At 40.7% G+C, this 12039-nt stretch overlaps 1 protein-coding gene across 2 annotated transcripts in view; it reads right to left on the bottom strand.

Annotated features, from left to right (window-relative positions):
• The window catches only part of LOC138246421 (alpha-tectorin-like), a 119352-nt gene that overhangs the window by 77744 nt on the left and 29569 nt on the right, over nt 1-12039 (bottom strand). For both annotated transcript variants that reach the window (XM_069201029.1, XM_069201030.1), the window contains exons 2-4: nt 9273-9333; nt 3756-3929; nt 1721-1774 (exon numbers count right to left, since the gene is read on the bottom strand). In XM_069201029.1, the coding sequence (XP_069057130.1) occupies nt 1721-1774; nt 3756-3929; nt 9273-9309 (265 nt within the window). In that variant the 5' untranslated portion in view covers nt 9310-9333. The remainder of the gene's footprint in view (nt 1-1720; nt 1775-3755; nt 3930-9272; nt 9334-12039) is intronic.

Raw genomic sequence — 12039 nt, 5'->3', positions numbered from 1 at the left:
GTCCTCCGCCCTGGCGGTCAAAGACCGCCAGGGTCAGAATGAGGGCCTAAGTTTAGAACATCTGCAGTAAGGGTTCTCTTCGTGTCCAGAGTTTTGATATTCTGCCTGACTTCCCCTTTAGACTGAGTATATTGAGTGTGAACTAAAGGGTTTGACAGGCTTGCTGATGTAAAGTTTATGCCCCCCCTTTAGTTTTCAATTATTTCTAGCACAAGTTAATTCTTGAGCACTTCCACCGGCATTGCACCTCATGGAAGCTATCAGCACGGTGACTAGTGTATGGGCCATCCTCATAGTACAGTGCATCCTAATTCTTCGACACTAAGGTGAAGTAAAATACTTTATTTTGTGGGACACAAAAGTCTTCCAATACCCACAAATTGGCTGCTCCTTATTACTGTTTATCATGTCACACACCTTGACTTATTTGGAAAGTGAACGCTTTTTGTCGTAGTGAATCTTGAATTATGGTTTCTGACAAACTGTTATGACAAATATTTACATAGAAAATGGATATCCTGAAATTAGGCATTTTCTGTCCAATTATTGTAATAGTTCAAAGTTAGAACTCCCTGGATATGTAAACTGCAATCAAGACAGCAAATGTCACCTCAATAATGTTTTTCAATCTCCCATGGCAAGGATGAAAGAGTACTACATCGAAGGAGATGTGCACTATGTTTGGGTATAAATAAATTTTTGGCAGTGCGTTTTTATCTCACAAACAAAATGTTTAACGAGTAACGCAAATATCCTCACATAGATATTTAAAAAAGCAGTAAATGTTTGCGAGTGGAGAACCACACATATTTTCTATGGATTAAGGGTGAATTTTTATATTCTTTATTACCATATTCCAAAATGAAGGTGGTACCGCTTTACATAGCGGAAACTGGGAAAATAACACCAAGTCTGAAAAGGCAGAAATTCTCCTCAAAATCAAAATGGTACTAAAAGGCTATTCTACATATTGCAAAATGTGTATCTGTGCTAAAGACCAAGGGCCTGTTGTACTCATGCTGGTTTAATTCTCTGCAGCACTGTCTATCAGATAACTGTGTTGAAAGTATACCTTGGCAAAATGTATTTTACACCAGTGTGATCTCGCATACCGTTAGGCATTTCACATTACAATCATTATGTGCACAATGTGTAAACATGGTTTAGTTAGGGGAAAATCCTATTGCAATAGTATGGGAACAACGCACATAAAATGAATCATGTAGCTGTTGTTGTGCCCCTCACTATGTTTTAACACACAATGCATCAACTATCAATGTGAATCACTTTTTCAGCTCACAATGCAAGCTTGTATCCATTTTGATGATGAGGTATCAGACCAGCATGATGTCCAATTTTGTGTAATTTTGAGGACATTTTTCACTGACTTAAGACCAGCAACTTTTTACTTTGCGCAAACAAGGTCCACTTAGGAAGAATATTCCTATTCAAATTGGTAACAACGGTGACTTTGGGCCTCATTTAGTGTGTGCCACACAGTTGCACTGTCACATCCCTTATGTTTTTGAAGGAGTAACCCGCCACCACACTCTAAATCAGGTCCTTTTTTCCTACCTTCTAGCTTAATGACGACTCTTCTTTTTTTCTGAATCTTTCACGGTCACTCTTTGTGTGCTTATATGTCCAGATCAATACAGTTGCACATGTACCTAAATACACACATACATACATGCTCATAATTTATTTATTTCGAGTATACCTCCTGCTCCTCCTCCCGTCGAGCCTCCTCCAGCTACTCCTCCAGAAGTCCACACTAAGAGACACAAGGAATCGTTAAATTTACAACATCTACAAAAAGGCTTCTCATTGTGTCTACAGATTTGATATTCTGCCTGGCTTTCCCTTTAGAGTGAGTATATTTAGTGCGAACTGAAGGGTTTGGCAGGTTTGCTGATGTAAAGTTTATGTCACCGTTATAGTTTTCAATTATTTCTAGCACAAATTAATTCTTGAGCACTTCCACAGGCATTGTACATCATGGAAGCCATCAGCACGGTGACTAGCGTATGGGCCCTCCTCATAGTGCAGTGCACCCTAATTCTTGCTCACTAAGGGGAAGTAAAATAGTATTCTTTGTGGGACCCAAAAGTCTTCCAATACCCACAAATTGGCTGCTCCTTATTACTGTTTATCATGTCACACACCTTGACTTATTTTATAAAGTGAACGGCTTTTGTTGTATTTAACCAAGAATTATTGTTTCTGACACACTGTTGTAACAAAAATAAAATTTAGACAGACAGTGGATATCCTGAACATGAGACATGTTTTGTCCGTTAAAAGTTCAAAGTTAGAATTCCCTGGATAGGTAAAGTGCAGTCAAAACAGCACGTTATCCCAATAATGTCATTCAAGGCTTCCATGAGAAGGATGAGGGAATACTACATCGAAACGGATGTGCACTGAGCTTAAGTGAAAAGAATCCATTGGTGAAGTGAGTTTTTATCTCACAGACAACATGTTCAATGAAAAACACGAATAATCTCAATTAGGTATACAAAAAAAATATTTGCTAATCGGTGGACCACACATGTATCCGACTGTTTAAGAGTGATTTTTAATATTCTATGACCATATTACAAACCAAAAGTAATACAGCATTACAGAGTGGAAAAAACCTGAGGTTACTACCGAGTCTGAAAAAATATAAATTCTCCACAAAATGAAAATGCCACAAAAATGCTATTTCTAAATATTACTAAATATTTATGTGTGCAATACATCAAGGGCCTGATTCACAAGGGTAACTTACTATTTCCTAGTGTGTTTTATTGTAAGTCCCTTCCTCCATTAGATTATGTGTTAGGGTTTTGGAGAACTAGTTCGAATATGCAGTTTGTGAATTCCGAAAAGTGGTTAACATACGAAAAAAGTGTAAACTTATGCAGGAGTACAAAAAGAGATTCAGGCCCCAAGTCTCTAATAATACTGCACTGTCTGAGTGATATATTTTACATTAACTAAGAATTAGTGGGGCACTCTATGACCCTCATTAACATGTCCTGGGTTTTCGTTGCATAAGTTTGTCCACCAGCAATATAAAGATTACATAACTCTAACCATAAGGTTCCCAGAGAAATGAGGAACTAGTGGGAATCATACATTTTAAGCTATTCCCCATTATATACTACACTTCCAATAGCCAAATTAAAAGGTCACTGGAAAATCTCAGATCTGCGCCATAGGCCAGATTGTGGAAATGCCACCAGTTCACAACATTTTTGTACACATTCAATTTTTCACTAATACTTTTAGAGTGACATTTACAATAAAGACCAAGCAAAATGAAGGTTAACACTGACTGACCACTGTTAAAACAATATTTTGCAACAGTTTGTCAATATAACTCTATATTACTCATTAGCTTTTTGTATATTGTCCATGCAGCTCTTGCACATTTGTTGTGAATGGCTAGTGGTGATCTCAGACGCTCTGGGCATTTACTAATTTACTCCAAAGCAGCTATATAAATGAGCTCTAGCGAACAGCACAAATGCAGGATGTGTGTACATTGGTAGTGCAAATTGTGCATGTGTACAACAGGATTAAAAGCATTTTCTGCAAGACAATAGTTCATATTCACACAGATGCATATTATCGGATTGTGTAAGTGTTTCACCAAAGGACACAAAATGTAATTACTAAAGACGGCCCATGGTGTATCTGCTACTTTTCCGCAATATTGCTAAAATTTGTTTGCAGACCGGGGCAGCAGTATGGGTCATTTTACTCACAGTTTCCTGAGGTTCCCCATGATCCTCCCAGTACTCCTGGAGGTCCTTCAACTGCTCCTCCACCTGTCAATCCTCCCAGAAATCCTCCTTCTCCAAACGTATGTTGTCCTATGAAATTCCTATCTTGTCGAAGATCCAGAAATGCAAATCCTTGAGGCAAAGCCCCGAGCAACCCTGGAAAAGAAAGGAGACTGAGTTAGGAAAACACAGTCATTTCCGTACTTTTCTTTTAAGCCTTCATGGCCCATGTACCTTTCCATTCGCCAGTAATCAGCAACGTTTGGAGAATTGGAAGTGAAGTAAAGTCCAAAAGAATTTCACAATTTGACCATGCCATAAATAAAGAAAAATACAATTACGTTATAAAAGTAATGGTTGATTTAATATCATCCATTAATATTTATCATAATATTGTAGCTAATTGATTTATTGTTAATTGTGGCACAATAGTAAAGGTCTTACTATGTGCAAGTTAGTATTTGCAGTTTCGGTTCAACAGTTTAACTTACATATGGTTTACAATGGAGTAATATCCAGAGCAATGCCAGTGGCTAATTTAAGCACATCCTTTATCCCTTTTTTGTTTGTCTGCACCTTGATTTGATCAAACCCACATAACCCTTTTTTGCCATGTCCTTTTAATCTGACATACCAATTTTTTCTGCAACTTTATTTGATCTTTTTTTATTTTGCATAGGTGGCTGGGTTTACACACAAGTAAAAATAACCTTGTTAATACTCAATGGAAATAGAAACAACCATTGGCATAGCCAATAGGTCTCACCTATGGCTTTGCCAATATGTTTTAGCCATGTTGCACATTAGTGTGGCTGCTACTCAGTATGACATTAGGTTATTGGTGTAAAGGGGCATGCAGTGAAGTGTTGTAGAGTTGAGTAGAGTGTGGTGTTATGGAATGGTGTGACGTAGAGTGGTGTAGAGTTGAGTGGTATGGTCTGTTATGAAGTTGCGTGTAGTGTTGTGGAGTGTAATGGATGCAGTATAGTGTTGTATAGTAATAGGACATAGAGTTGAATGGAGTAGACTGTTAGAGTGTATTATGGTGTTTTGTTTGGTTCTGTAGAGTGTTGTGGAGTGGTGTCGAGTTCAGAGGCACAAACAGTGTTGCTTTTATTGGAATAGAGTGTTGTAGAGTGGCGTAGCATGAAGTAGATTGTGAGAGAGGAGTGGGATAGAGTAGAGTGGTATAGAGTAGCATAGTGTATGAGAGTGGAATGGTATATGCTGGAGTAGAGTGTGGTAAATTTGAGTTGCATTGAGTATTGTGGAGTGGTATAGAGTCTTAGAGAGTAGTAGAGTGGCATATGTTTGAGATGCCTAGTGGATTACTGCTTTGTAGAATGAAGTCTCTCCTCTGGGACCTTTTAGATTTTCCAAAGGTTTTTAGTGATGATGTAGAGCATCCTGCATATTGTGCAGCATGGGTAAAGTACAATTTAAAAAAAAGCATATGACGCAACACAAACATTAATAACAATAGTTATACTCATAATAATAATATCACTGATGCTGATAATAGTACTATAGAATAATAATAAAGTACATTAGTCGTACTTGACTATGGACTATGAAAGTAAGTGAAACATAATAAATTATGGTTTAATAGGTATTCCAAAATATTTGCATTAAAAGTAGAAAATTGTTGGAAGAAGTTAAAAGTGTTGGTTTTCTTATTCATTATTAACATACTGCACTCTGCTGACAGACAGAGACCATTGTTCACAAAGCACTGAGTGACCTGCTGGAGACAATGGCTTCACAGTAGCCCATGTTCAAGGCGACTGGAATTATGTAGCAGAAGAGGACTAAATTATGCAGCAGCATTGAATAAATTATGCAGCAAGAAAAGGCAAATTATCCGGCACAATGCAGCACATTTTGGTATAGTATTACACAATATTTGCTCATTTCAAAACTTGGCAACACTGTTTAGGCTATAATTGCACCTGATTAGTACCAATTTAACACATAGGTATAACACTAAGCGGTAGAGAGGTGACCAGTCCATCTATGCGATGGGCTTTCTGCTAAGCAATTACATTTCACTGCATTTTTATTAACTTTTAAACAATTCCAGCTAGAAACAATTCTTTTGTTAAAATCTGCAGATTATGTGGCAGATGATGGATTATGTAGCAAATTCAGCAAATGTCTAGTTATTCCAACATTGCTGCAGCCGGGCAATCTCAAAATTCCAGTGGCCCTGCCTATTTTGGATCGCACTGGCACGTTTATTACTCCTACTTCTGACAGGGCGCTGAAGCGATATGCGAATGAGCAATACTTACATATAGACATTTGCAATGCATTTTGCACTTTTGAAGAGACCTAGTGAGCGAAAACATTAGTGCCTGGAATATAATGATAACTAATTACAGAGCTTTTTTTAAAAAAAACGGAATACATAAAAGAAACAGTAAATTAAATCGGATCTGGCATCTGAAACAAACTTCGAGGTTGCTGGTAGCTGAGGCCTGCAAAGGCTGACAGAACTTGGAGCATGGCATCTGTTTCAGCTGCCTGCAGAAGTGCAAGTGGTTTGGTGAGAGTTAACTGGAACCAGGCAGGGGAGGAGCGTGCCCCTCCAGCACCTGGACCTCGGAAACAGTGTCCCTGCATCCCTAGCGACAGCTATGCCCCTGCTCTACTTATGTAGATTTCAGACAGAAATTACACCAGACAGCCCAGGGCGCTGTGAAGTGCAAGCATGCTTCTGCTGAGCAATCATGCCATGCAGCGCTGTAGGGTGCAGTCACTATTAATCCATCTCCACATCAATGGACTCAGGCCTGGGTCAGCAATGCTGTGGTGTGCTGTCACACTGGGGATTCCGAGAACAGGGCTCTATTTTAAGTCAGGAAATGCTAGTAGGACTGTTCTCTTAGGTGCATGATCTTCAACTTTGCTTTACCTTATCTGTAATGGGTGCCTCAGCCCTTCATAGGCTGATAAACTGCATATCTTTTCCTTGGGGTATTCAAACTGTTTGTATTTGAAGTGCTTAGAAATCCACAGTAATACATGAAGCGCTATTTAAACATTTTAATTAGAGTATAGTTGGTCCAGTGCAAGTCTGATGTCTTTCACACAGAGCGCCCCAAAATAAATATTCTTATTGGGTTTGCGGTCGGAGGGATGGATGCTTGGGTGGGTACACGGATCAATATCAATTTCTATCTGTTAACCCTTTATCTCCTAGGTCCCCTTGTGCCCTTCTCCTCAAGAGACCAAGGGCATTGAAGACATCCATATTGGAATCCTGTCTTCGTTCTGTGGTGTGCGCAATACATTTCCTCGCAGACATGCTTGTTCAAGCAGTCATGTACCATAAAGATGATAGGAGCTTGAAGCAGTGATGTCAAGCCACGTATCTCTCTTGTTGTGTATTTTGGGTGTTTTATATGGCGCTTGATGCAGTGGATATCCCAAAACTAACACCCTTGCACAGCACACAGCTTACTACCTGTATAGGCAAAAACTTCAGTGCCTTACACTAGCAAGCGCTATATTGGTGTTATAAACACAACACAATATTACATCTCCCTTTTGTAGCTCTCTCCGCAAGGTTGCAATTCAAATGCAGCACATAGGGAGCAACATTTTTTGTTGCTACAACCTTCAGATGAAGGAAGACAACCTGCACCATACCACAAAATTACAAACAGATCTGCCTTAAATAATCCTCTAACCTGCATTAAATATATATGTGCAACGTGACCACTATGAAGAACAAGCACTGAACAATATTGTATAGTGTTTAGAGACTGGGTGGTGCCATTCCTTAAGGAGGATCTCTTAATTTGCGCCCATCCCCTACAAGAAGCAAGGCTCACAGCATACCACATGCTGCTGAAAAAGGCACACATTACTTGCCCCACTGAATTAAGATAGAAGCAAACGCTTCAGGCCAACTCCCTGTTGCAGCGCATAAAAATCGGAGGAAAGGCACCTGTTAAATTATTACAAAAACCCACATTCCTCCCACTATAAGAGTTTAAACCTGCCTTCTCTCTGTGACCAGGTGAATTTCGGAGGCATTTCTTAATGATTTTAAAATGAAAAGAACCCTGAAGAAAGTAATCACGAGCCTCACTCACCTCAACAGCGTACAGCTCTATCACCAGCACCACCATGGCACATGGCACCTTACATAGGGGAAAAAAAGGTTTGCAGGGCCGTGGGAGCTCGGAAACACGGGCACCCATGAGGCTGCCTTAAGTATCATGGCACATTACTAGGAATAACAAATACAAAAGAGGCCTAGGCATGCCTGCTGGTTCCTTCTTAGGAAACCTGTGCCCTGAGCATGCCCTCTCATGACGCTATGTGGCATTGAGCAAAGGCAGAGTTTAGAACACGGAGCATGCGCATACAGCGAGGTCCAGCTCTCCCATGAAAATAAAAAAGAAAACCAGGCACTGTGTAGTAGATAGATAAAGCTAAGTTAAGCGCATGGCTGCATCACAAAGCATGGCAGCCTTGAAGCGTGTGATGTGATGAGAAATAAAAGCTGTGCAGCCTCCAAAATCATATTCGCTACCTCAATAATTACAGCCCAATTTGCATAAATGGAAGTCGGAGATTGGAGCAATGGAAAAACGTAAGCGCTCTGTACAGTGCTGTTGGACAAAGGAAGAAGTAGTCCCTTTCACATAATGGTACAAGTGGAAGCTACAAGTACTGTGGCAGTGCTCCATGATGAATATGAGGGACAAAGAAGATAATTTAACCACTTGGAAGCAAGGATTTTTAAAGGACGTGAAAATGGAGAAATGAAACGTAATGGGCGGACTTGAAACCCGCAAAGTTTATTACAACAGGTTGCTGAGCGATAATGCAAGCGCTTTCTAAGCTAGACCTAAAAATGGGGAGGTCTGAATGGATAGCAAAAGAAGCAATACATAGGGCTTAAGAAGAGATCCATATCAAACGTGTACCTGAAGGATTGACTGTATTTCTAAAAGAAAGAATACTGGGATTTTAGGACGTCAATTAATGGTGTTTCGATAGACAAAGTGTGCTATGACCTCATCTTTTTATAGAAAGATGGAGAGCCATCTAGAGTACCTCTTAATTTATGGAGTGGATGCCAGTAGCATTTGACAGCTGCAGTATAAGATGCTCTGGATACTGTGAATACTGGTGGTTAAGAAAGTACCCACCCCTTGATCCCAAGCTTTTGTTATCCTGCTTTTATACCGCTTTTCAAATCAATTCTTTTAAAACAGATTTTCTTCTTGTGTGCCCAAAATGTGTAATGGCACAAGGGTGCAATGGATTGATACTGACCTATGTTCCCACTAAGCCCAAGTCCCTTTTCAGAGTTGAGCCGGATCCTTGCTAATACCTCCTCACATACTGGAAACCCATGTCTTTGTGCTAGGGTAATTTAACTCTTAAAGAACAATTCCAATCAACATGTAAATGAATGAGTCAAAGGTGGTCTCTATAACGAGTGGGATACAACAGAAATCCATGTCAAAAAGCAACACATACCTAGGGTCAGCAGAAGAAAAGCTTGGGGGACCTCCATTTTCTCTGTTATTTGAATCTAAAACTGGAAAAAAGAAAAGTTTTACAGTACACCACAAACAATACAGAAATACACATAACCTTCATTGCACTTCGTGAAATGATAAAAACAGTCATTTGCTGTGGGGTTGGCTCTCGGGTGTCTCTGTGCCCAATCCCTCATTCACCTAATCAGTGCTGCACACTGCCCTCGGACATGTGCCTATGGGGTTGGCTCGCAACATCGTTACACACTGGCTTTGGCCAGGTTTATTCCCAGCCCCTGCTGTATTTCATAATAAAAAAGCATGCCTTTGGCTATTTATACACTGGTCCTGGTGCCGGCTACGAGTCAGCTTCCTTACACTGAACTAGATGCGTGCGCAAAGTGAGTTGTACCTGGCTGGCCTAAAGCCACTTCCTACACCTGGCCCAACAACCAGTTGTGCTTGGCCTTTGCACTGTGAGCTCGACGTACAAGCCCTGGCCAATGGTCTGGCCCTGACCCACCACATGTGGAATGTGTACACTAGTTATACTAGTTTGTCGTAATTTTTCTGCAAATGGAATGGCACATTATTTATCAACAAATTTAGTAACGAGGGTTGTGTGAAATATTCTTAATTTGCTTGTGAACAATTTTGCTAAATTTTAGCATAAGTACACTTAATTATGCAAAATGCAAATCCTTTACCATATTTATACTTTTTTAGCGCCGCGTTTGCGCCGCTTTTTGACGCAAAGAGGGCGCAAACTTACAAAATACAATTGGCCCATATTTATACTTTTTGACGCTAAACTGCGCTAACGCAGTTTAGCGTAAAAAAATGTAGCGCCGTCTAACGCCATTCTGAAGCGCCATGCGGGCGCCGTATTTATGGAATGGCGTTAGCCGGCGCTAGCAGACCGGCGCTGCCTGGTGTGCGTGGAAAAAAACCACGTAGACCAGGCAGCGCCGGCGTAGGGGGAAAATGGCGTTAGGGCGTCTTAAAATGGGGCAAGTCAGGTTGAGGCAAAAAAATCGCCTCAACCCGATTTGCGCCATTATTTTCGACGCCCAGACGCCATTTAAATGACTCCTGTCTTAGTAAAGACAGGAGTCATGCCCCCTTGCCTAATGGCCATGCCCAGGGGACTTATGTCCCCTGGGCATGGTCATTGGGCATAGTGGCATGTAGGGGGGCACAAATAAGGCCCCCCTATGCCACCCAAAAAAAATTAAAAAATATTAAAAATTATACTTACCTGAACTTACCTGAATGTCCCTGGGGTGGGTCCCTCCATCCTTGGGTGTCCTCCTGGGGTGGGCAGGGGTGGCAGGGGGGGTCCCTGGGGGCAGGGGAAGGCACCTGTGGGCTCATTTTGAGCCCACAGGCCCCTTAACGCCTACCTTGACCCAGGCGTTAAATAGTGGCACAAATGCGGGTTTTTTTGACCCGCCACCTCCCGGGCGTGACTTTTGCCCGGGAGTATAAATACGACGCATTTGCGTCGCCGTCATTTTTTTAGACGGGAACGCCTTCCTTGCATCTCATTAACGCAAGGAAGGCGTTCACGCAAAAAAATGACGCTATTTGCCCATACTTTGGCGCTAGACGCGTCTAACGCCAAAGTATAAATATGGCGTTAGTTTTGCGCCGAATTTGCGTTGAAAAAAACGACGCTAATTCGGCGCAAACGGAGTATAAATACGGGCCAATTGTATTTTGCAAGTTTGCGCCGCTTTTGCGTCAAAAAATGACGCAAACGCGGCGCTAAAAAAGTATACATATTAAGTGAGTCCTGGAAACAACTTTTGACGCAAGAACACATTTTGGGCTAAATAAATAGTGCGAAGGAAAGCACTATGAACAGCAGTTGCCTACGTTTTTTTTGTTAGCATGCACTTGCTGTAAATTTTCAAAGCAAACGCTGCCTTTGTGGACTTTTTTTTTTACTGTGAATGGCATGTAATCACACGAAGTAGCGTAAGGGCATAATTTGGGGGATTTCATGTAACAAGTGTAACACTGGCGTAATTTACATTTTGCACAGGCCTAATAATAATAACCAAGCTGAAATAACATGGTAGCAATAATATGGAACACCTTAATGTGCACTTTGATCAACCAGAACTTACTTTCCTTTCACTATATATGAACTATTTCTAAAACTCAAGGGTGAGATATCGTATTCTACACACCAGAAGGGCCCTACACTTGACCTAATTTACTTTGACTCACTGAACTGTTTCAATGGAAGGCACTTTTAACTGCTTTGGGAAGAAGGTACTGTATTGCTATTCCCTTTATATAACAAATGGAAAGTAAAAGTATGCCTAACACAGAAAAAGAGCGGATTTGTGTTACGAACTGGAAGATTGTGTCGGTCAGTTCATTATTTCAAGTGATTGTATTGTATAAGTAATTTGTTAAAAAAAAGAAGCAAACCATCTACCTCCAATGGCAAAATAATTCGTACACAGGAAGAAAAACTGAACTGGCAATCAGCTGAACCGGAGTTACAAAGCTGCTGTGAATAATTCCACATAAGCATCCTACATTCACAGAATTTGTTCCGCATCAAATTTTAAGAAGAGCTGTAATCGGTTTGCAGATGTCTTTTCCGAAAAGGTCACTTCACTTGTTTGCGCCTTGAACAGCCAGAATGAGCACGTCTCCTCAGTGGCACAGTGCAGACTTATGGAGCCCACCAGCAGACTGTTGAAAGCGGTCCAGAGTCTCCACAACTCGTACATATGCTTAGGCTTTAA

The sequence above is a fragment of the Pleurodeles waltl genome, chromosome 7, assembly GCF_031143425.1.
Source record: "Pleurodeles waltl isolate 20211129_DDA chromosome 7, aPleWal1.hap1.20221129, whole genome shotgun sequence".
NCBI lineage: Eukaryota > Metazoa > Chordata > Amphibia > Caudata > Salamandridae > Pleurodeles > Pleurodeles waltl.
The sequence above is the reverse complement of the archived record's forward strand: the minus strand, read 5'-3'. Positions and strand labels throughout refer to the sequence as shown.